The following is a 25,808-nucleotide window of genomic DNA, read 5'->3' on the forward strand; positions in this document are numbered from 1 at the left end:
TCCAATTATACCGTGTCCCCTTCGGACCCGGTACTCCAAGTCGGGCCTTTTTGCCCTAAGCCTAATTTTTCGCAATTGACCCACCAAACAGGTTCCAATAATATCTAATTGCACTAATCCAACTCCAATTTCAACTGATTTGACCAATTGTTGTCCAAACACAGTCTAATTTTATCCGAAAGATTAATAAAATAACCCCAAAATAGGAAAATTACCAAACGATCTCCAAAATTCACAAATTATATGTCTATGGAAAGCCTAAGAGACAAGGAGTTCACCAGTGGCCTTACCTTGGTCCGGTGACTCCTCCGGTGGCTGGAAAATCAAGGTAAAGTTTCAGCCGAGTTTAAAATCTGCACCAGCTGCTCTTCATAAGATAGGTCGTCCCTCAACTCAATCTTTGGTGTCTCCAACACATGTGATGGATCTAAGATATACTTGCGAAGCATGGAGTTGAGAAAAAAAAAACATCGTGAACTCGAGAAAACTCCTCTAGCAAGTCAATCCTATAAGCCGTTGGACCTATCCTCTCTACTATCTCATATGGTCCAATGTAGCGAGGACTTAGCTTTCCTCGTTTTCCAAAATGTACTACACCTTTCCAAGGAGAGAGCTTCAAGAATACTTGATCACCAACCTCGAACTCAAGATCCTTCCTATGCGTATCTACATTGCTCTTTTGCCTATCTTGTGCTACTTTCAACCTGGCCCGTATAATATTTACCTTGTCCACTGTCATCTGTACAATCTCAGAGCCTAGAAGTTTCCTTTCACCCGTCTCATTCCAACATAATGGAGTCCGACATTGTCTTCCATACAATGCCTCATAAGGTGACATCTCAATGCTCGAGTGATAGCTATTGTTGTAGGTGAACTCTGCCAAAGGTAGATACTCATTCCAATTCCCCTTGAACTGTAGTACACATGACCTCAACATGTCCTCTAAGGTTTGAATAGTCCTCTTAGATTGTCCATCAGTCTAAGGGTGAAAAGCAGTACTCAAATTCAACTTGACACCAAGTTCATTCATCAATCTTCGCCAAAACCTCGAAGTGAACCGTGGATCTCTATCAGATATAATCAATATTAGCATCCCATGCAAACTCACTATATAATTCATGAAGAGTTCTGCTAACTTTTGAGGAGAACCTCTCACGAATAGGTAGGAAATGTGCAAACTTGGTGAGTCAATCTATTATCACCCAAATACCATCATGTCTCTGAACTGTGGGGGAAGCTTGAATACAAAATCCGTTGTGATGTGTCCCCATTTCCATTCTGGGATGGGTAGGGCTGTAGAAGTCCAGAAGGCTTTTATTTCTCTACCTTCACTTACCCGCAAATAAAATACTTGGATACAAACTTAGCAACTTCGCTCTTCATCCCTGCCTACCAATAATACTCCTTTAGGGTATGGTACATCTTGGTATTACCACGGTGCATAGTATTGACAGAGCTATGGGCTTCTTCCAGTATTTTCCTTGTCAACTCGTCTTTAGCTAGAACACAGAGCCTAGAACCAATCACCAAGGCTCAATTGCATCTAATAGCGAAACCTGACTTTTTCAGCCTTCAAACTAAGCTTCAAGAACGCAATCCATAAGTATCGGTTGTAATCAGAAGCTAGCAAAAATTACTCCTAAAGTATGCATCCCCAAATCAACATCCAAATCCAACTCTCTCAACTCAACTATCAAAGGATGTTGTATCATTTGCACATAAGGCAATGAGCCTGTCACTTCCTCATTAACACGTTAACTACCACATTTATCTTGCTTGAATGATAGTCAATAGTGCAATCATAAACGTTGAGCAAATTCATCCATCTTCTTTGCCTTAAGTTTAACTCTTTCTAAGTAAATGAATACTTAAGGCTTTTATGATTAGTAAAGGTTCGACAAGCAACTCCATACAAGCATTGTCTCAAAGTCCTCAGTACAAAGACTATTGCTACAAACCTTAAATCATGAGTCAGATAATCCAACTCGTGCTTCTTCAACTGTCTAGAAGCATAGGTAACAACTCATAATTTATGAAAGGAAAAATCCATCCATCAAATCAAAAAGAAAGTTTAGAACTTAAAGTTAATTTCCTCAAACTAAATACCACTTTCACAAAGTTAAAATTCAGATTGTTCTTTTTGCCTCTGATTGCACTTTTAATACTTGCAATTATAAGATCCATACTGCTCATTGGTTATCCAAATTCCTCAACCTCGACAAACATCTTCCTTTATCCAATTTCATCAAAGTCATAAAACAAAAATTCTCATACTCATTTTAATGGAGGACCTTAGATTACTTATAAGGCCTAACAAATTCCTCAAGATTGTCAACACCAAAGAATATGAAACCAAAAGATCAAGTCCGAGTCCTCTCGTCATCTCAAATATCATACTTGAAGAAACCTCAAATTCTTCCAATTTTAAACAAACTTCAAGAATACATGCCTCAAATAATAAAGAAGTTTAAAACTTTATTCTAATATCACAACCTAGTACTAAGAACTAGTTACTAGATCTTCAACTCATAAGGAAACATTTATCACTTACTTATACTCTAACTATGCCTCAAAAATCATATTCCTTAGAAGATTAAGTTATCATCAAGAATATTAACTACCTTAGATCCATAAAACATCATTGGCATAAAACCTTCAATCTCCAAGAAAACAAAACATCAAAATCAAGATCTAAAAATCATCACCCAAAAACAGATGTCACAAAACCAACTTATGAAATTTTACAGCTTAGCCCTTAACTAATTGTCCCACATCAAATCACCAAAATGCATCAACCAAACTTTGTCTATACCAGAGTCTAATCTTAAGATCTCAATTTCCAGTAAACGAAAACAACTACCCTCGAACATCCGGCTAGGTCAAATGAACCCTTTTGAAGTCTGGCTTGTTTAATCATGTACTTTGTACCCATCAGTCTTTTGAAATTGTGCACGTGATCTTAAAGCTCTAGCATGCCTATGTCCTCCACAGGGCAATCCTTTTCAAAGTGTTCTGACTATCTGTAATGAAAGTATGATCCATTCCACTAGCTTGGATTTTTAAATCTCTGAAAATGGTCGTTACCATGGTTCACTGTCCACCATCCTGAACCCTGAATGGGTTACTTCTCTAGAATCTACTATCCTTGAGGCTGTGTCTATCTCCTCTAAATCCTCCACCATCCAATGACCCTAAGCTAAAGCTGCTCCTTTTAGACAATCACTAGCTATGGGTCTCCAAAGACATGCCATTATCTGATCGGCAGTTAGATCTACGCTTTATGGTCTACCTGTCTGCTTCCAAGACAACATCTCTTACAGTCTAATAATTTGCTTGAACGGCACCTGAAAGGCTCACCACTGTAAGCTCGCTCAAACCATCGAGAAACCTCTTTTTCTTATTAATCTCATCGGCAACCAAGTTGAGGCAAAACTCGATGTGAAATGCAGTCTTGAACAATGTCCAAATGTGACGTCTTCTAGTTCTTTCAAATTGTCCACCACTTCCTCAAGTTTCCCTCTAGCATAAAGCTAGCTAATAAGATCTTGCACTTGACCAAACATTGCATAGGATCCGTGGAGTCATTACAATCCACTGCTCTAAGTCTATGAGTCTAATCAACATAATACCTAATAAAACCCACTCCTCTCAATTGATCGAGCCAGATGCTCAATAAAATGCTCCTAATAAGTGGATGCATTTATACTTTCAATTGAAACTTTCTAGAAACTATGTCTACCTCCTCGCAGCACTAGGAAAAATTTCTATATGGTGGAATAAATCAAAATTAATTAACACCAGCAAAAGGGGAGGTATGGAAGGCGAAACACAGGATGAGTTGTACAGCAATGCACAACCCCGAGGAATTTAAAACCTAGAGCTCTAATACCAAGCTGAGAGGACACGCCCCGGGGACCCTTCCAGGATCTCCCTGGTGGTCCCGCCTGGTGAAGTACCACTGGATAATTCCTAAAAATATCCAATGGAACTCCACTTAACACGTGGACAACCAACGCAAGTAATATCGATAATACCCCAACATATAAATATAAATAAACCCACAACAACATAAAAGTCCACAACCGGCCTAAGGTACTACAGACCATAACCAAAACATAAATACCATGGTCTCTACAGAGTCCCAAATTTAATATCAAAGCATTCTAAGAGTGTTAACGATGTCTGAGAGTGCAAATAAGTAATAAACGAGTCTGAAAAGATAAGATAAGATAAGAAAAGATAAATACTATTTCTGTCGCGGAAGAACGAAGTAACAAGCGGTGCGCGAGGTAGACTACTACTAACTGCCTAAGCCTAGGGGAACGAATTTAAAACAAATAAAATGTGAGATAAGGAAATCTCAGTGAGTGGCATAGTATAATAGGAAAATAATAATTTACTTCAGCAAAATCTTTCTCTCAAGACCTCTCATTCCTCTTGTTAGAAAAGTTCCCTGTTTAAAATCATTTCACAAAATCCAAACTTGTACCCCATTCAATATCATAAAATCGATGCTTAAAAGTATAAAACAAATGATCATTACAATATTATAAAATGTCTTAATCGAGATATAAGAATTGAGCATGAACATATTATAGACAAAAATCCACAAAATAATTATTACAGTGTAGCAATAACCACCATTTTATTTTTTAAAACCAACAATATATTCAAACATATGCAATTTACCATTCGATGTACTAAACCGTAAACCGTGGGATTCACCTACCTCACGACCCTCAATATCTGAAAGGTATCGTGGGAATAATAATAAATAAACCGTCGGTTAAACCCGACCTCACGGTCCATGGCAATAATAAACCATTAGATGAAACCAACCTCATGGTACTATGGCAATAATAAATCGTCAGTTAAACCCAACCTTACAGTCCATTGTAATAATAAACCGTTGGATGAAACCAACCTCATGATACCGTGGCAACTCAGCGCGCTGTAATATAATATAATACTGAACCAAACCTCTGATAATACATGGTACATCAATTAAACATGACTGATACAGTACTCCACTGTATTGTAAATCATAATTTAATATTTAAGTTCCACCGCTTATTGAAATATTTCAAAAAAAATTCCAATTTATCAACTTCAAATAAAACCATAAATACCACAGTGAATTTATATTTACCATAATCCAATTTTAAGCATATAAAATTTGAAAATACTTGAACATGCTTAAATCATATAAATTTTTCAATCTGCTCCTCAAATCAAATACTTTCCTAAATAATCTGAAATCTCAATTTAAATACCAGAATATTTAATTAACATAATTCACAAGTTCACTATGAACTCATCGAATTTAGAAATCACTGAAAATCTTATTAAAATCCACATAAAATAATAACTTGTATAAGTGAAAGCAGATATTATATATACGCATAAAGCAAGCATTTCAATCAAACGGTATATATGCCAAATTATTCAAAACACATACATGTTATAATATGCCCAAAATAATTTAAACAATATAACCTTTCACAGTACAGATGCTGCTCAACTCTGCTCTCCTGCAGGCTCACCTCCGATCTCAGTACCAGTGCCTGTCATAATATAAAAATATTTCTCAGGCTCCAATAACTAAACTAAAGGCATTATTATAACCCAAATGCCTTACAATAATTTATCGAACTATAAAATTTTTGAAATTGGACACCGGGCGGTCCAATTATACCGTGTCCCCTTCGGATCCGGTACTCCAAATTGGGGCTTTTTTGATACGAACCTAGGACGACCTGCTCCTAAACCAGTATTATATTAGCCCGGATCTTTAATTAAGTTCAAGTTCTAATGGAATTGACCTCAACCCCTAAGCAACCTGTGGCTAGAAACCTTGGTATAATGTAGACGCCACAATAGGGGATGGAAAACCTATTGATATGTCAACCTAAAACAACCAATTCTCTAATGGTGTTTTAGGTGTTCTTAAAGAACAAAGAGATAATTAATCTCACAAGTATTTTCTTAATCAAATCAAAGTTGTATTATTATTGAAAAATAAGCCTTTAAATAGGTTACAAAGCCATGAAATAAAACCCTAAAAACAAAAGGAAAAACCGGCCACACACATAAAGAAACCTAGTTGGCCGAAACTATACTTCCTTTCCTAATCTAAGTTTGATTAATTAATTCCTTTATATTAAATTAGGAATTAATTAATTTACAATGGAAAGAATAAAATAAAAACCTTCCTAAAGTTATTTGTCTAGAAAATAAATAAATAAAAGCAAAAAAGTAATGGTAGTTTCCCAAAACAAAAAGTAAAAACAAATTAGGAAACTAAAAATGCTAGCTTTTTGATCAAGTTGACTGTGATCAATATTTGACCTCTTTGAGCTTCAAATAAGCTTCTAGATGCTTTTTAGGATGCCAAATAAACTGAATATGAAGTCCCACACGTTGCCCATGCTTGGAAAAATAAGAAAATGCTAATACAGTAAAGCAAGCAAGCAATACAGCAAATTCGGCCAAATTGTTGATGCTGTCCGTACAAGCCCTTTTTGATTGCATTTGAGGCTGATTTAACTTGATTCCATGACCTCTTAGGCATATGTATTGAACCCATAAAGCATTGGAACCATTTCATACTTCCCGGACTTCAAAAATGTACCAAAACTGTCACCCGGGGTCCGTATCGGCTTCCACCACTGGGATGCTTAGAATAGGCTTTGTATCTTCAAGTATGGATAAGCTCTGTTGAGATTGATTACCCCCTGTATAAATACTCCCAGGTTGTCCTTAAATCTCTTAATTTGAGCTCTTGTGATTGGCCTAGTCTTCATCCATGTCGAGTCAGCACCCCAGCGGGTTATCGGTTGAGCGGCCTCAGGCGGAATCACATCATTTTTGCCCTAAGCCTAATTTTTCGCAATTGACCCACCAAACAGGTTCCAATAATATCTAATTGCACTAATCCAACTTCAATTTCAACTGATTTGACCAATTGTTGTCCAAACACAGTCTAATTTTATCTGAAAGATTAATAAAATAACCCGAAAATAAGAAAATTACTGAATGATCTCCAAAATTTGCAAATTATATGTCTATGGAAAGCCCAAGAGACAAGGATTTCACCAGTGGCCTTGCCTTGGCTCGGTGACTCCTCCGGTGGCCGGAAAATCGAGGTAAAGTTTCGGCCGAGTTTGAACTTGAGGGATCTCTTAAATGGTGGGGATTTTGGGCAATCTAACCCCGGAAATGGACTCAAAGAGATCTAAAATAGTGGGATAGTGGTATGGGATGAGCTGGGTTGGCTGGAAAACACACAAATTGAAGAGAGAGAAAAACTCCGGCCGTCGAGCTTCGCCGGCCTGATTCGGGCGCGTCCGATGTCTGTTGGCCTGGAAATTTTAGGGCCTCCCTCGCCTACTCCCTCCTCTCCTCTCTGGTAGGCGTGTGTAACAAGGTGGTGGCCGGATATGGTTGAACGTCATAAACCCAGTTGTGGGTAAAAACAGGTCATTTTGACCCAGTTCGGGTCCAAAGGCTGAGGTGTTTTTCCTCGGGTTTCATGAAGGAAAAGGGAGCTCTAGGGTTTTGGGACTCTATTTGGCACACAAAACGAGGCTTTTATAAGCCTGGGGTTGCTATCAGACAAAAACACTTGGACTAGTTTGGACACAGATAAAATACTGAAACTGAACTTCATAGAACCGTAACTTTTGATTCGTAGCTCAAAATTTGGCATGCGGCTAGTCTTTCAACTCGTATCGACGATCTCTATCCAATGATACCTTGGTTCAAACTAAAATATAAATCATAGAAAAAGTCAAATATGGACCCATACTATTCACTTGGTCAAACTTGGTCAACTCAGTCAAACTTAGTCAAACCTAGTCAAACTTGGTCAACCCAGTCAAACCTAGTCAAACTTCTAAATATGTGCATTTTTTGTTTTTTTTTTTTTTGTTTTTTTTTTTTTTTTTTTGTTTTTGGGTGCGGGGTGTTACAATTGGGGTGATTCCTGCATTTTCATATTTATTTGGTGGAGCTGTATTTATTATAGTGTATGCTCAAATGTTTATATCTTGATTTGAGACATTTTATAATATTACAATGATCGTTCATTCATATTTTAGAGCATCAGTTTTTATGATATTAATTGGGGTACAAGTTTAGGTTTTGGTGAAATTATTTTAAATGGGAAACTTTTCAAAAGAGTAGAACGAGAGGTCTTCAGAGAAAGATTTTTCAGAAGTAAATCATTATTTTTCTATTATACTATGCCACTCACTGAGATTCTTTATCTCACGTTTTATTGTTTTAAATTCGTTCTCTTAGGCCCAGGCAGCTAGTAGCAGTCTACCTCGCGCATAGCTTATCGCTTGTTTCCTTCCACTACAACAGCCGTATTTATCTTTTCTTCACTTATTGTTATCTTCGGGACTTATTTCTTACTTATTTGTACTCATAGACTTTGTCGACACTCTTAGAATGCTCTGATTTTAATTATAGGACTCAGTAGAGACCATGGTACACATGTGTGTAGTTATGGCCTATAGTACAGTAGGCCGGTTGTGGACTTATTTATATATATATTTATATATTTGAGGTATTAATGTTAATGCTGGTGTTGATTATCTACGTTTTAAGGTGAGGTTCCATTGGATATTTTCTAGAGATTGTCCAGTGGGACTTCACTAGGCGGGATCACCTAGAAGGTCCTGAGAGGGTTCCCGGGGCGGGTCCTATCATATCCGGACAAGTATCACAGCCTATGGGCAAGAAAGATAGCCATTGGGCAAGTATAATAGTTCTTGGACAAGTGGTAGCCTTTGGACAGGTGAGATAGTACTTGGGATAGCTGTGATTATGTGATAGCCTTTGGACAAGTGATTACCTTTGGGTAAATATGACAGATGATATTAATACTATTTTTATCATGAAAACGACTGCTATTATTATTATTATTGTTGTTGATGTGATGATTGTTTATTTTTCTTCCTATATTACGCATCGGTATATTTTGTAACACGATATTTGAAATGTACGGCAATGAGTGGGTGGTGTGGGCGGACGTGAATGATTAAAGGTATATTTGGTTGTTTATTTAGTTGATTTTTCCTATTGCATATATATGTGTGTGTTTTATACAAATTGTTATCAAAGTATTGCCATTGTGGAAATTATTGTAGTAAAGTGGGAGGGATCAGGTAATACCATGCAGGAGTGCATTTTTTTGCAGGTAAATTTTATGGTAAATCCTTCCCTTAGGGAAAATGATGCCAGATTTTCCATTGGAAGGTTTCGTGGTGTTTCTCTAGGATCAAGGGTTGTTCAGGATTCTGGTGAGGAGTCTTGGACGGATTCTGACAAACATGGTCTTGCAAAATTTTCTGAAAGAACAAATAAATTACAAATATTAACTTGTATTTAGATTAATTAGAATCAGGATCTAGAAGAATAAATGGCCCAAATTTAAAAAAAGAAAAAAAAAAAGAAGAAGAAAAAACCATGTAAGAATTAAAATCTAATGAATTTAGATGAATAAAAGATATAAAGTAAAAAATAAAAACATAAACTAGAGAAACATGAAGTATGTATATATATATATATATATATAAACGAATGACTACACCATGAATTCAAATAAAATAATATATATATATATATGTTGAAGTGTGGCAATTTTGCCACTTTATGGTGCATGTCACTGGCTAGCATGCACACCTTGGTATCAAATCCTTTCCTTTTATGAGTTTATATTTTTTGTATGTTTTAATTGATTCAAGGTATATTTTGATAATGTTTTGTGCCTAAGTTATGTATGCAAAATTATAGGCAAAATTATGCACAAAAGAGTAGGAATGTTATGCTTGAAGTGCCTATGGTGCTGGATTCAGAATTTCCAGCAACATAGTTCCACTATTTATCTTATATCTCAGGTTGCAAATGGATTTTCGGGCTGAAATTTTGAGGGATGTCTACAGACATATATAGAAGACTATGTTTCAAATTTCAGGTCCAAATGACATGGGAAAGTCCATTTTCTATTCCAAACAGATTGCTGTATCTGATGGGCCCAGTATGCAGAGTATGGGTCAGCTTTGGAGCTGTTTGGCCCACGATCCGGTTCCAGAACTTTCCTAGCTCTTGGAACAATATTTATTGATGACCAAGGATGCTTCAAACCAAGTTTCATAAGCAGATACAAAGGGGAACTAAGTAGGTGAAGCTAGTTTGGTTGTTTACCCAAACTAGTTAAACAATAGGAACTTAGTTCAAACCATGTGCCACTTTTTACTATATTTGGAATAGACATGTTGCAGCTGGTTTTTGACTCTTTTGTGTATGAAAAGTTAGGTGTTGACCATTTTACTTTTTAAATTTCAAATACTTTACTCATTTTGTAAGCTCACATGCTTGGCATGTGTGAACTAGTTGTAATTTCAAGCTTATATTGTAAAATGAATGAAATGGCTATAGATCTAAGCCTTATTTTCAAAAGCCAACGTGTTCCTCTTCTTCTCATCTCTTCTTCAACACCTTAGAACACTTTAGGAACCCTAAAAACCAGAAAACACCATAACCAAAACCTAAAAACACAACTCACACATAACCATTCCCAAGAGCATCACCAAAAGCTTGCTTGTTGCTAACACTTCAAGCTAGCTTGCTCTTGGTCATAACCTTCTCACCCCAACAAAGTGGTATTAGAGCAAGGCACATTTTTGTGATATTTGTGAGGTTTTTAGGCTGGTTCGTTCCTTGAGAGTGAAGAGATACTTGAAATCACAAATATATTTTCATATTCCTTCATACTAGAAAGCAACATTCACATGGCTTCTTCAAGTTTTTCAACTCCTTCTCCTCCTATCTTCAATGGGGAGAACTACAACATTTGGAGTATCAAGATGCAAGCCTACTTGAAGGCTTATGGTCTTTGGGAGGTCACCATAAATCCCTAAGAACCCGAGCCTTTGAGACAAGGGGCAACGGTCAACCAAATCAAGCACCATGAGGAGGAATTGGCTAAAGGTTTCAAGGCTCTCACCGCCATTCATTCTTGTATTAGTGATACCATTTTCTCAAGGATAATGGCATGTGAGAGTGCCAAAGAAGCTTGGGACAAACTTCAAGATGAGTTCCAAGGGAGTGCAAGGACAAGGCAAATCCTTAACCTAAGGAGGGAGTTTGAGACCATCAAGATGAAAGACAAAGAAACGGTTAAGGAGTTCACCACAAGGCTTCTTAATGTGGTGAATCAAATTAGGGTGCTAGGTGAAAGATTAAGTGACCAAAGGATTGTGGAGAAGGTGTTGGTCTCCTTGCCTGAGAGGTTTGAAGCTAAGATATCTTCATTGGAGGAGTCAAGGAACCTAAATGAAATTTCCTTGACCGAGTTGGTGAATGCCTTGCAAGCTACGGAGCAAAGGAGGAGGATTAGACATGAAGAATCAATGGAGGCTGCATTTGTGTCTAAACAACATCAAAAGACACAAAATCAAAAGAAGAACAAGCTTAAGGTCATAAAGGAGAAAGGTGAAACTAGCAAACCCAAGAGGAAGTCCTATGAACCTTGTCACCATTGCAAGAAGAAAGGTCATCATCCAGGAAGGTGTTGGTGGAGTCTGGATGCATTTTGCCATAAATGCCAACAAAAGGGTCATGTGGAGAGAGTATGCAAGGCTAACAAGAAAGATAAGCAACAAGCAAATGTTGCTAAAGATAATGTAAGTGATAGTGAATCCGAAGAGTTGTTTGTTGCTACTTGTTTTAGTAGCATCAAGAATGATGAAGGATGGATCATTGATAGTGGAGCAACACACCATATGTCTCACAAGCATGAGTGGTTCACAAACTTGGATAGGAGCAGCCACAATAAAGTCAAAATTGGAAATGGAGCCTTGATGGAAGTGAAAGGCAAAGGAGATGTGGTGATACACACCACCAAAGGTATCAAAACTATCCATGATGTTCTCTATGTACCTTCTTTATGTGAGAACTTACTTAGTGTAGGTCAAATGCTTGAGAACAAATATGCATTACACTTCTCAAACATGACATGCACTATAGTTGATCCACATGGAAATGAATTAATGTGTGTTGGAATGAAGAACAAGAATTTTAGGTTGAATATGGATGAAAATGGTGCATCGGTTGCATTGAACACCAAAGTTGAGAACACCTCTCAACTTTGGCATAAAAGACTAGGCCATGCTAGCTTTAAGTCATTGGTAGGCACACATGAACTTGTTAGAGACATGCCATTGGTGGAGAAGCAAGAACATGTGTGTGAAGTGTGTCAAAAAGGAAAGCATACTAGGCTAGCATTTCAATCTTGTTCTTGGAGATCAAAGGAGAAGTTAGGACTTATACATTCGGATATTTGTGGTCCTATGAGTGTTCCATCCTTAAATGGCAGCAAGTATTTTATAACTTTCATTGATGATTACTCAAGAATGTGTTGGGTGTATTTCCTTGAAAGAAAATCACAAGCTTTGGAGAAGTTTGTAGAATTTATGAAGTTAGTGCAAAATCAATCCGGTTGCACTATAAAGGTTTTAAGGACGGACAATGGTGGGGAATACACAAGTGAGGCTTTCAAACAACTTTGTAAGGATCATGGTATAGTTCATCAATTCACTACACCATACACACCACAACAAAATGGTGTATGTGAAAGGAAGAACCATACCATCATGGAGATGGCTAGATGTTTGTTGTTTGAAAGTGGCTTGCCAAAGAAGTTTTGGGCCGAAGGAGTTAATACATCCATCTACATCCAAAATAGGCTTTACTCAAAGTCTTTGAGGAGTAAAACCCCATTTGAGCTTTGGTTTGGATATAAGCCTTCTCTTGATCATCTAAGGGTATTTGGAAGCATTTGTTACATCCTAGTACCACAAGAGAAGAGAGGAAAGCTTGATGAAAGGTCACAAGTTGGTGTTTTGGTTGGCTATAGTGATGTGACCAAGCGATATAGAGTGTATAACTTGGAAACCAAGAAACTTGTGATAAGTAGAGATGTGAAAGTTGATGAGGAAGCTAAATGGGTTTGTAGTAAGGAGGAGTTGGCTAGTATGGATGAAGACAATCGGCTTGAAGCTCATGATAACGATGAGGAACAAGGAAATGATGAAGGTGCTGCCCATGATGATGAATATAATGAGAATGAGCTAGAAATCTCCATAGGGGCTGATTTGGAGATTGGTGATGGTGTGAGAGGCACAAGACCTCTTAATGAGATTTATGAAAGGTGTAATGTGGCATTGAGTGATCCAATCAATGTCCATGAGGCTATGGCAAGAAAAGAGTGGAGACAAGCCATGCAAGATGAAATCGATGTGATAAACAAGAATGACACTTGGAGCTTGGTAACAAAACCGAAGGGAAAGAATGCTATTGGGGTGAAGTGGATCTTTAGGACCAAGTACAATCCGGATGGGTCCATAAATAAGCACAAGGCAAGGCTTGTTGTCAAAGGATATGCACAACAAGCCGGTGTGGATTATGGAGAGACTTTTGCACCGGTTGCAAGGATGGAAACCATAAGACTTCTTCTTGCAATTTCGGTACAAAAGTCTTGGAAAGTATATCACCTTGATGTGAAGTCAGCCTTCTTGAATGGAATATTGAAGGAGGAGGTCTATGTTGTGCAACCCGAAGGTTTTGTGAAGAAAGGAAGTGAAGAGAAGGTATACAAGCTACACAAGGCCTTGTATGGCCTTAAACAAGCTCCTAGGGCATGGTATGCCAAGATAGATGGTTTTTTGACAAAGCATGGATTTAGGAGGAGTCCTAATGAGCCTACATTGTATATTAGGACTCATGGTTGCATGGTGTTGGTGTCTCTTTATGTTGATGACCTCCTAGTGACCGGTGGTAATGAGAAAGAAGTGAGCAATTTCAAAAGTGAGCTAGAATTGAACTTTGAGATGTCTAGCCTTGGAGAGATGAAATACTTTCTTGGAATTGAAGTTGTCCAATCATCCAAGGGCATCTTCATATCTCAAGAAAGCTATGTGAAGGAGTTGCTCAAGAAGTTTGACATGGAAGGTTGTAATAGTATTGCCACACCTATGAATGAAGGCACCAAGTTGGTGAAGGATGATGATTCTCCAAAGGTAAATCCTTCCATCTATAGAAGTTTAATTGGTAGCCTTTTATATGTATGCTCTACTAGACCAGATATCATGTTTAGTGTGGCTGTTTTGTCAAGATTTATGCATAGTCCATCACAAAATCATCTTAGTTGTGCAAAAAGAATCCTAAGGTATTTGAAAGGTACTAGTGATTTTGGTATATGGTACAAGGATGGCATGAATGAAGCTTTGCTTGGTTATAGTGATAGTGATTGGGCTGGTTCTTTGGATGATAGCAAGAGCACATCGGGCTACATTTACACTCTTGGAAATGGTCCTTTCTCATGGAATTCCAAGAAGCAACAAATCGTTGCACAAAGCACTGCGGAAGCCGAGTATATTGCTTGCTCAAGTTGTGCTAATCAAGGTGTTTGGCTTAGGAAATTATTGGAGGACTTGAGCTTGAAGCAAGAGGAAGCCACGGTCATATTGTGTGACAATACTTCAGCAATAGCAATTGCACAAAATCCAGTCCAACATGGGAGGACCAAGCATATACCGGTCAAGTATCATTCCTTAAGGGAATTTGAAGCACGTGGTGAAGTGAAGTTGGAGTATGTGACTTCCGAGGAGAACTTGGCGGATATCTTCACCAAGCCATTGGGAAAGAAGAGATTTGAGATATTGAGAGGACTTCTCAATGTCTCATACAAAATTGCCAAGGAGGAGTGTTGAAGTGTGGCAATTTTGCCACTTGATGGTGCATGTCACCGGCTAGCATGCACACCTTGGTATCAAATCCTTTCCTTTTATGAGTTTATATTTTTTGTATGTTTTAATTGATTCAAGGTATATTTTGATAATGTTTTGTGCCTAAGTTATGTATGCAAAATTATAGGCAAAATTATGCACAAAAGAGTAGGAATGTTATGCTTGAAGTGCCTATGGTGCTGGATTCATAATTTCCAGCAACATAGTTCCACTATTTATCTTATATCTCAGGTTGCAAATGGAGTTTTGGGCTGAACTTTTGAGGGATGTCTACAGACATATATAGAAGATTATGGTTCAAATTTCAGGTCCAAATGACATGGGAAAGTCCATTTTCTATTCCAAACAGATTGCTGTATCTGATGGGCCCAGTATGCAGAGTATGGGTCAGCTTTGGAGCTGTTTGGCCCACGATCCGGTTCCAGAACTTTCCTAGCTCTTGGAACAATATTTATTGATGACCAAGGATGCTTCAAACCAAGTTTCATAAGCAGATACAAAGGGGAACTAAGTAGGTGAAGCTAGTTTGGTTGTTTACCCAAACTAGTTAAACAATAGGAACTTAGTTCAAACCATGTGCCACTTTTTACTATATTTGGAATAGACATGTTGCAGCTGGTTTTTGACTCTTTTGTGTATGAAAAGTTAGGTGTTGACCATTTTACTTTTTAAATTTCAAATACTTTACTCATTTTGTAAGCTCACATGCTTGGCATGTGTGAACTAGTTGTAATTTCAAGCTTATATTGTAAAATAAATGAAATGGCTATAGATCTAAGCCTTATTTTCAAAAGCCAACGTGTTCCTCTTCTTCTCATCCCTTCTTCAACACCTTAGAACACTTTAGGAACCCTAAAAACCAGAAAACACCATAACCAAAACCTAAAAACACAACTCACACATAACCATTCCCAAGAGCATCACCAAAAGCTTGCTTGTTGCTAACACTTCAAGCTAGCTTGCTCTTGGTCATAACCTTCTCACCCCAACAATATATACTAGGAGAATGATTGAAAATTCATTAAAATAAATAAAAACGAACAAGCTTACCTTATATTTTGGGGCCCTCTAGGTTAGAATTGCATATTATATAGGTTGAGTATTAAAAATTAAACAAATATGAAAGATGAGTGAATGATAAGAGAAGAAAGGAAGTAAGCAAGAGAAAAATCTACATAAACAAGAAGAGTATTTAATATATGTTATTCTATTTTTTCACGGTTATAATCTAATTAATTATAAAAATTGAATACAAAAAGTTTCAATTAGACTTGAATAGTATTCTTTTTCAAAGATAAAAATAATAAAAGATAATTAGCAATAAATGATCATTTAAAGATAATTTAAAATTTTAACAAAGTGAACTTCCTATGTTTTCAAAATAAATTAATAATTATCTTTTATTTAATAAATATATATATGTATATGTTAATTTATCTTTTATTTAATAAATATATATATATATATATAGATATATATATATGTATATGTGTATATATATATATATATAATTTAGAGGAAAAATATTTTTTGGGGCCCTTAGGCATATGCCTTAGTGGCCTATGCCTTAAGCCGGGATATGGACCTGTTTTACAAAATATGTATCAGAGTCTAATTTTTATTAACAGTTTGAATTGGTTTTCAATATTTTGTTTTTTTCTTTCACTTTTATATAAAGACTTAATGGTAAATCGTAATTGTATATGCCCACTAGCTAGGTAACTTGGCATATAATATGAAATTAAGCAGTCGCATCGACAGGCTAACCGAATAGAAACTCTCTAGGTAAACTCTGCTTGGGGTTCATGATTGACTAGCAAACTAGCTATATATAGCTTGGTTTCCTTTTCAGCCTTTTTCTTTTTTCTTTTTCTTTTTTTTGTTTTTTTTTTTCCCTAGTCTCTTTCTTTGCGCTGTGGAAACTTATTTTCTTCTGTACCATTCTCTTGCTTCAAGATCAAGAAATCAGGATTAAGATTTCCTTATAAGTATTTCCCTATTTTATGTTATCAGAATATAAGAGAATAATAGCTTGTGAGAAAGAGCATAAGGATTTTTACTGCTTCATGTCTCATGAGCTATAGGAACAATGTTTTGGTGCTTGTACCTTTTACTCTGTTATTAGTATTGTTATTATTTTTTTTCTTTTCTCCTGCCTTTGTGTCCAAGATAGAATATATGCACTATTTTAGCATAATATGACAGACACTACTAATGTAACTCTGCAATTCAAATAAGTTTTTACATGAATATGAGGAGGATTGATTTTGGATGGAATTTTTGTTAAAATATTGTTATTTATGATCATGTAATGTATTGTTCAAACAATAATGCGGTTTGATTAGTGCAGTATTACATAATTCCACGTTAGAATCATATTTGAGGCATATGCTAATGGGAAAATGATAGCTATAGTTTTTTTGTTTCTCGCATAAATGAAGCAAAACACTAAAAACAGAGCTTAGGGGGACTCTCTTTGTTAACAATTAAAATATGAATTTGGTTCCTTTTTTTATTTTCTGCAATATCTATTAATAACATGATAATCTTTATGTGAAACTCATAATACATATTTTAAGAGTTAGTACCTCCAACCAAACCGCCCCCATAATCTTTTCAATATGTATTTTAAAAGTTAGCACCTCCAATCAAACTACCCCATAATCTTTTTAAGTACAATAGATCCAATAACACTCACTCAAAAAGAAAAGCTTTGTACAAAATGATACACAAACAATGATCATTTCAATACGAAAGTTGAACAAAAAGAAGAAGCAAAGACAAGCTAAACAATTAAGGAAAAACCCAAAATTTCCAAACAATGGATCAGAAACTACAATCTTCAATTAGGAAAGCAATTATGCCAAGAACCACAAAAGGACCGATGCTCATTTGCTTACAGAATTGCTTTTGCTTGGCTGATTCTGAGTTTATGTAAATGATAAAAAATAAAAATGAAAATAGATAAAACTACATAAACTAACTAAATGATAAATCATTTTGATATCCATGCTTATTATTAATACTCAACCTTGCAGACAGAAGGTTTAAAAGTATGATAATCGCCGTTATTCTCGAACAACACTAAAGGCGAACAGTCAATGTTTATAGTGCGAGGCAGAGACTTCCATTTTTCAAACCCAAACATTATCTTTGCCTTGAACAAAATACTTACCTGAATACGGCCCTGGTTTAGGTACATATCCATATAACCATAAATGGACCAGAATTCGGGGCGTCCATACTTGAAATTTATGGTATAATTATAGTTGAAGAGTTAGATTAAAGCCATGGTCTAGACTCAAAACCGTCTTTGTGTTATCACTAAAGCTTGCATAAGCTTTCAAGCTGTCAAAGTAAATGGTGGCCTTGTTGTTGGGACTTTGGAAACCAATATCAAAATGTAAAATGCCAGAAAGGGTAGTGTTAGACATTTTGCTATCTGTAATATAACCATTCTCAACCACAACATGTGGACGTTTGGGTCCGACCACTGCCCAAATAGTCCCCATGGCTGCACTCATCACCGCAATTATGGCTAGAACCAGAAAAGCTATGTATCTCGTTTGAGATGGAAACTGCTTTGTTTCCGATGTTTTCGCTGCTTCTTCTTTGTGATCGGCGGCTAGGGGCTCAGACTTGGAACTGGAAGCCATTATTTGCGTGGAAAAAAGGATAAGATCAGTTAACTGGTGATTTTATTAATTTTGAAGTGGTTATGATAATGAATATTGAAATATACAGAATGATTTTTATTTGTAGAGAGATAGCTGAAAAGAAGTGCATGGCAGACAAAGATTCCAAGATTATGTTGCTACCTTTTTTTGGGGGGAACATTGCATTACTTTAATTGGTATGCACCGATTGATGCAAACAAGTATAAAGAACATGACCCTCTTGTTCATTCTTTCAATGACAACTCTTTATATATATAAATATATACATTTATATACATATATATTTGGCCTTTGGAAAGTTTAGTATTTGGAACTTTTTTTTTTTTTTTTCTCTCTCCTTTATCCTTTTCTTGCATCAAAATGAAGATATCTAGGGGATTCATATAGTAACACCCTCTAATAGTCCTAGTCTGTTGATTTTGAGAAGCCATGTTAATTCGTAGTTGTAAATTCTTTACCACCACTCTTTGAAACGTTTACCTACTAAAACAAAATCCAGTCAGCATATCGTTATGAATAGATGTACAGATTAATGGAGATATGCAGATAGGATAATATGCATATATGATTGGTATCAGTTTGAAAACAGAAAAGATTAGTCAAGATGAAAATTTAAATATAAAAAAGCCAAAAATTTTGGTTTTGATGAATTGAATTAATTTTGAATGTCTAAGTTTAAAGAAAACGAAATTTTTTTCTCTTTTACCTTTTGTACAACGTCTTAGCAAACCAAACAAAATTCATAGTGTTTGGAAAGAACACAACTAAGTAAAATATTCAAAAGCCATCGGAGTCCTCAGAATTAGGATCTGTATCAAAGATCATAAATTTTGTAATTTGTTTTCTAGTCTTCCTATTTTTGAATTACGGCTGTGGACCTACTTATTTTCTGGCAGAGGATAGAATTATTTTGGGTGAAAAAGAGAAAATAAATTATATAGTGATCATTGTGATTTTTGGGTTTTTTTTTTTTTTTTTTTAAATAACAAATTAGGGAGGAAAATTTTTGCACCAAACGTTGGACCCAAAACTTGAGGGTTGTGATTGTAAAATATTGATTTCCAAAACAACTCTATGTTTTCCCCATAACTATGACTGGTTCCTCCCTTTCACCTTTCCTTCATAAATGAAAATTTAACTTCAAAAATCAGTAAAAATCTCCCTCGGTTATATTATTTTTGAGTAACACTACAGATGCCAATAAGTCTAATAAGATATTTATCAAGTTATGGATTGTCATTATTTTATTTACTTATCTATCGTTGCATTTATTCCTTTAATGGCTTTTTCATTTATATTTAGGTTATATTAACTTTTCAATTAATAAAAAAATAATAATTTGAAACATAATATTTTGGTAGGATTTTTAATACCTTTACAATATTACGTACTCGCAATATTACGTGCCCATTCCTACAACTCCTACAATTGATGTACTTTAATTTCCAAAAGATAAATAAATAAAAGAAAGAAAAAGAAAAATGGTTATCTAACTCACGTATACTACATGAAGTGGGTTCTTCAGTTTCTTAAAAAGAAGAAAAATACAAAACAAAAAAAATAAAAATAAAAATAACAAAACAAAACAAAAAGGACAAAAATGCAAAATAATACAAATATTTCTGATCAGTTACACAGCGAGAAAATTTAAATAAACGAACTTATCATTATTGACAATACCGAAATGCAGGAAGAAAAGGTACGGGACAAAAGGAGGAAGCATTAAGCGATAACATCTTTTTTGGGCTCATCCTGCTACTTGAATGGACATCCTCTGAATTGATTTTTTCTCACTCTTATTGAAACAGGTACCATCTTCCATGAATGTGCCAAAGAAAAAAAAAAAAAAAAAAAGAACAAGAAGTAAAGAGCTCTTCTTTTGAACGGAAAAATTAGGTGTGACGGTCCAGCAACTCATCTTTTTCACTATCTACCCTATTCAAGAGTCCCACGTCTTTGCCTTTACTACTGGGGGTTCATTTAAAAAATGAATGGATGTAGTAGATAGGGTTGCATAGAAAGCAAAAGCCATCAACAAATAAAAGAAGAACAAAAATTAAAAAATAAAAATAATAAAATGGAGGCAAAATTAATTAGAGGATGCTTAAATATTAATAACATTAATTAATATTAAAGATCAACATAGCAACCAGTGGTCTGAAAATTTCTTTTCAGCAATACAGCCGCAGGTTGACAATAAATCCCAATAGCGTGAGGCGTAGATATCCAGCTTCCATACCTAAACCTCATGGCAGCCTTGACCGAAATGTTTGCTGTGATTCTGCCTTGCAGTAGGTACTCGTTTAGGATGTCAGCACCATCGTCGGAGGAGAATGTTGCCAAAACAAAGAAATGAATCCGAGTCACATTGAAAGGTGGTTGAGTGAAATTCTCTACTAGCCTAACAGGACTAGCAGTTTCATTTCTACTGTCAGTAGTGTTATAAATCTTCATGGATTCATAGTAAATGGTGGAATTTTTGTTGGGATTATAGGCCCTCATCACAAAGCTGAAGTTGCCAGTGAGAGATGTTCTCACAGGGTTGATGACCACCATTTCAATATGAGCGTATTCGATGGCATAAAAAGGGCGCGCGTTTGGGTTTCGCCACTCCCCAAATCGTCCCCAGTGCTGCACTCATCACCACAATTATGACTAGGACCACAAACGCTATGTACTTCATTTGCTTCGAGCTTGACCACGACGAATACTCCTTACCATTTTGCTTTTTCTTGGCTGCTTCTTTGTTGCATTATGCTGCTGCTGATCATCAAACTTGGAAGTATTACTACCGGAAGCCATTTTTTTCTCTTTTTTTTTTTTTTTTTTTTTTTTTTTTGGGATCATCAGACATAGCCTAACAGGATGATGCAGTCTGTTTTCTGACTACATACAAAATGACTAATAAATATCATAACTCAGTCAAGCAAGATTTTAATAAAGATTTCAACGGAAAAGAAAAAAAAAAAATACAGGATTTACAATAATATATATTTATAAATATATATATATATATATATATAGATATAGATATAGATATTATTTTGGAGGCATGAGCCACGAATTTGGATGATTAACTGAGCTATGTCTCTGAAAGGATGACAAACAATAATATTGTGGGGCCAACAAAGTTTTATTTTTTATTTTCTTTTTAAAGGTAGGGCCCATAAGGTTAACTTGAGAAACAATAAATAAGATCATATTGATCTACTCCATGTCAAATTAAAATGGTTCTGTTAAAATGAATTTTAGTATAATTATCAACTTCACAGATAACTCTGAATTGTGGAGTTATATTAGGTTGTTCCAAATGCCCCCCAAGAGTTCTTTGAATTTTTCTATTTTTCATTTTATTCTCCAAATGCCCCCCAAGAGTTCTTTGAATTTTTCTATTTTTATTTTATTCTCCAATTTTACTTTTCACTAGATCAATTTTACTTTTTTTTTCTAGACGTGGTGGGCTTTTAAGGCAAAACCTTAATTATTTCTCTTTTTTTTTTTTAACAAATTAATTATTTACCTGAAGAAGCAACTTTGAAAAAAAGAACAAATCCTATTTTAATCTTATTGTCCAAGTAAAGCATAAAAGTAGAATTTACCTTATTTGATAAAAAGATACCATACTAGTGGAAGTTCAAACAACTTTCCAGCTTAGGTCTTATACAGCTAAGGAAATAAGATAATAAATAACCCCTTTGGAATTTTTTATTCAAATATTAAAATCTTTTTCTTTCGGATAAAACAATTTCTTAAAAATTCAACACATGTAATACACTTTTATTTATTTATTTATTTGTTTTATAAAACACAAGTAGTACTCTCACAACGTTGTTCCTTTTATTCATTAGGATTTTTTTTAATTAAACTCCTATTGGTGCTTTAAAATCTTAGGTACCAAAAAAAAAAAAAAGAAAAAAAAGAAAAAAAACTACAGCAAGCATTGGCTTACTTCTATTCTTCAGGATGATTTGTCTTCATCTGATCAATGAAGTATGAGTTTTCTCAAAAAAAAAATAATAATAAAATAAAAAATAAAAAAAAATAAAAAAAAATTGGAATCTTCATCCAAGCAAAAGATTTCGTTCCTCCACAGCCATACTGCCAAATTTGCGCAGTAAGCAAAATTGTTCTCCCAATATGCATACTCAGAAATAATCAATAGTGTCTTTCAATTTATAGTTATAATTTTCCACTTTTTTCTTTTGTTTTTTCTTCTTCTTCTTTAAAAAATAAAAATAAAAAAATAAGAAAAAATAAGAAAAAAAAAAGACCCTTTTTTCAACAGAATTTGACTTATTCTGTGAAAATTAACAATGCTAACAAAAAAACCACAAGACAATCAGATAACCAAAAGCCAAATACAGGAAAACAATAATAAAACAAGACAATTATCAGATATATATATATATATATATCACCAGTTTCAACAACATAAACTAGGCGTTTGGGTTTGACCACTGCCCAAGGGATAGACATAGCTAGACTCATTCCCACAATTATGACTAGGACATCATAAGGAATGTACCTTATTTTCCTTGAGAATTGCTCTTGCTGATGATCTGCTTCTGGGTCTTGGATCATATTTGTAACTATTGGAAGCTTAAAATATAATTTTTAAAAGAAACTATAGGGAGTGATACTTTTTTGTTTGAAGCTGGATATATTTTATTTATTAATAAATTTCTTTAATTATAGATAGCTAAAGGCAAGGAGAATTTTATTTTATTTTATTGAGATTGAAGTAAAGGGTTCCAAGTCTTGAACTTTTGCTAGAAAAAAATACTAACTTGCTATTAGGCTGTTCCAAAGAGACGGGAAAGGAGTCTCTTGATTAAGGATGATAAGTAAGCCAAGATTTTTGCTTTGGCATGGAACACATTTAATTGTTGTTGAGACCAACGAAGTAGTAAGAACATGATTTAATTTATTTCTATTATTTCAGTGGACTTTTTCTTTGCTCCTTTTAATTTGGAAACTTTTTTTTTTTTTTCTCTTTATCATATGATAAAGAAAATGCATTTTCTTGCGTCAAACTAAACGCATCTAAAGAATTCAGGGGAATTAAAATTTAGTTAATGATTCCCTTATTTATTCCTGGTTTTTTTAGAAAGGAATTGTTTTATTTTTATTGACTTAGCCTAATGGTAAAAACCACTAAGAATATCCCTATAGGTTGAGGTTCAGACTTTTTGAGCTGACCAAAATCCTTCTCTTCAAGTCGCCGACAAAAAAAAAAAAGAAAAAAGAAAAAATGTATAACTTCAGACTGATTATTCTATATAGAGAGCTAAAAGAAGTAAAGAATCTATTGGTTGTAGGATATTTATGATAAGTGCTTTAGTGAGGAACACATTTACTTATTCTACCAAAAAAAGAGGAAAACATAAATATATTAGTATAGTTTTGCTTTTCTTTCAGATCCGGTTCCTTCTTTGAATATATATATGGGAACTTTCCTCCTTTCAGATTTCTTGCATCGAACTCCAAACATCTTTCGTCCCCAAAAAAAAAAATAATAAATAAATAAATCTCAGAACACATTTGTAAAAGGAGTGAGATAACAATTCAAGCTTCAAGAATTCCAAGCCCAATATATGGTGAAGGATTGAGATAATAATTCAAGTTTCTTTCTGGTAAGAGATTGGTGAAGCCCACTACAGTGGAAATGATATATAATATATATACACTTGTATTATCTTCTTAGAGTGAACCCAAATATATATCATGATTTCAGTGAAGTCCATCACTGCTGGCCAAACTTGTGAGAGGCCAAAAGGTTAATTACAGATAAACAATTATTAAGTAAAGGCAGTGTTTATTGCCAAAGTTCAAATCCTCATATCACACAATATCCACACACACACAACCAAAAAAAAAAAAATGAAAATCCTCATATCCCACAATGAAAAAATAATAACAAGAATAAAACTGCTCTGGACTCTCTATCGTACTGAGAAAAAGTTCTGCGGTGAAATTTTTCCAGAAAGTCTATTTAACACAGAACACTACACATATGCAAATGGAAGTCATATTATAATCAGATAAAACTAAAGAAAGAGTTTAACAAAAATAAAATCAGAGAAAACTAAAGAAACATTTATAAAATGATACAATATCATTTTGTATCCATGCTTAATATTAATAATCAACCTTGCGGACAGTGGGTTTAAAAGTTGGATTCCTTGGATTTTGGTTATTATCGAACACCACTAAAGGCCAACAGTCAATGTATATAGTGCGAGGCAGAAACTTCCAACCTGCAATCTCAAACCTTATCTTCGCCTCGAACAAAATATTTGATATGACACGTCCCTGCGATAGGTACTTTGGCATAAAACCATAAATGGACCAGCGTTCAGATTTAAATGTGAAATTTATGCGATTTTCATCTTCAGGTTTTAGAAGAAAGGTTCCGTTTAGATGCACATGTCTCTCTGTTTGATCACTGAAGTTGGAAGTACCATTCAAACTGTCATAGTAAATGGTTGCCTTTTTATTTGGGTCATAGAATCTACACTCAAATGTGAACAAGCCAGAGATGTTAGCGTTAGAAATATTGAGACTCCTTTGCTCGATATAACCATTTTCAACAAAAACCTGTGGACGTTTGGTTTGACCACTGCCCAAATAATCCCCATGGCTAGACTCATCACCACAACTATGGCTAGAACCAGAAAAAGTATGTACCTTGTTTGCGACGGAAACTGCTTTTTCTCCAATTTTTTCGATTCTTCTTCTTCTTCTTTGTGATCCGCTAGGGACCCAGACCTGGAACTGGAAGCCATTGTTGAGTGAAAAATGGAGGAGTGGTGGTTAATGAATTTGTTTGAAATCTGGGTGTGATATGAATATTGAATTGAAAGATTTAATTTACAGAGTGATAAATCAAATTAAAGAAGAGAGTAGCATAATCCAAAGATTTTGCTTTTGGTAGGGAAACACTTGCATTAGTTTAATTGCTCTGCACCAATTGTTGCAAAGTAGCATAAAGAACATGTCCCTTGTTGTCTGTTCTTTTAGTGACTTTTATATAATATATATATATATATATCTCGAAAATATATTTGGCCCATGGAAAATTTGGAATTTGGAACTTCCATTAGTTTATATATTAAAAAAGAGTATTTGACAATGGTTATATTGAGCAAAGAAGTATCAATATTTGGAACTTTTTTCTCCTTCATCATTTTCTTGCACCAAACTCAATACACCTAAGCCAGAGTCTAGAACTTATTTAAAAAAAAAAAAAAAAAAAAAAAAAGAAGTTAATCTCGATAATGAACTAGAGTTATCTATGGACCTCTTTTACAAAATA

General features: G+C 34.9%; 2 protein-coding genes across 2 annotated transcripts; both read right to left on the reverse strand.

Annotated features, from left to right (window-relative positions):
• Nucleotides 1-20,623: 20,623 nt before the first annotated feature.
• On the reverse strand, nt 20,624-21,295 carry LOC125420953 (uncharacterized protein At1g08160). The gene is made up of 2 exons (XM_048468633.1): nt 21,212-21,295; nt 20,624-21,124 (listed from the first exon to the last, which is right to left on the reverse strand). Exons 1-2 carry the CDS (start codon nt 21,293-21,295, stop codon nt 20,624-20,626), a joined length of 585 nt encoding a protein of 194 aa, XP_048324590.1.
• A 3,109-nt stretch (nt 21,296-24,404) lies between these two features.
• Nucleotides 24,405-25,481, reverse strand: LOC132799785 (uncharacterized). Its single transcript, XM_060812447.1, has 2 exons — nt 25,181-25,481; nt 24,405-25,004 (listed from the first exon to the last, which is right to left on the reverse strand). The coding sequence occupies exons 1-2, from the start codon at nt 25,276-25,278 to the stop codon at nt 24,632-24,634; spliced, it is 471 nt and encodes a 156-aa protein (XP_060668430.1). The 5' UTR covers nt 25,279-25,481; the 3' UTR covers nt 24,405-24,631.
• Between the last annotated feature and the right edge of the window lie 327 nt (nt 25,482-25,808).

This window comes from Ziziphus jujuba, chromosome 10 (assembly GCF_031755915.1).
Source record: "Ziziphus jujuba cultivar Dongzao chromosome 10, ASM3175591v1".
NCBI classification, from domain to species: domain Eukaryota; kingdom Viridiplantae; phylum Streptophyta; class Magnoliopsida; order Rosales; family Rhamnaceae; genus Ziziphus; species Ziziphus jujuba.

Coding starts and splice junctions, on each gene's coding strand:
- LOC132799785 (XM_060812447.1), bottom strand. CDS start 25,278: ATGGCTTCCAGTTCCAGGTCTGGGTCCCTAGCGGATCACAAAGAAGAA. Junction 25,005..25,180: donor CAGTTTCCGTCGCAAACAAG/GTACATACTTTT, acceptor ATTTGAGTGTAG/ATTCTATGACCCAAATAAAA.
- LOC125420953 (XM_048468633.1), bottom strand. CDS start 21,295: ATGGCTTCCGGTAGTAATACTTCCAAGTTTGATGATCAGCAGCAGCAT. Junction 21,125..21,211: donor AGCCAAGAAAAAGCAAAATG/GTAAGGAGTATT, acceptor TGATGAGTGCAG/CACTGGGGACGATTTGGGGA.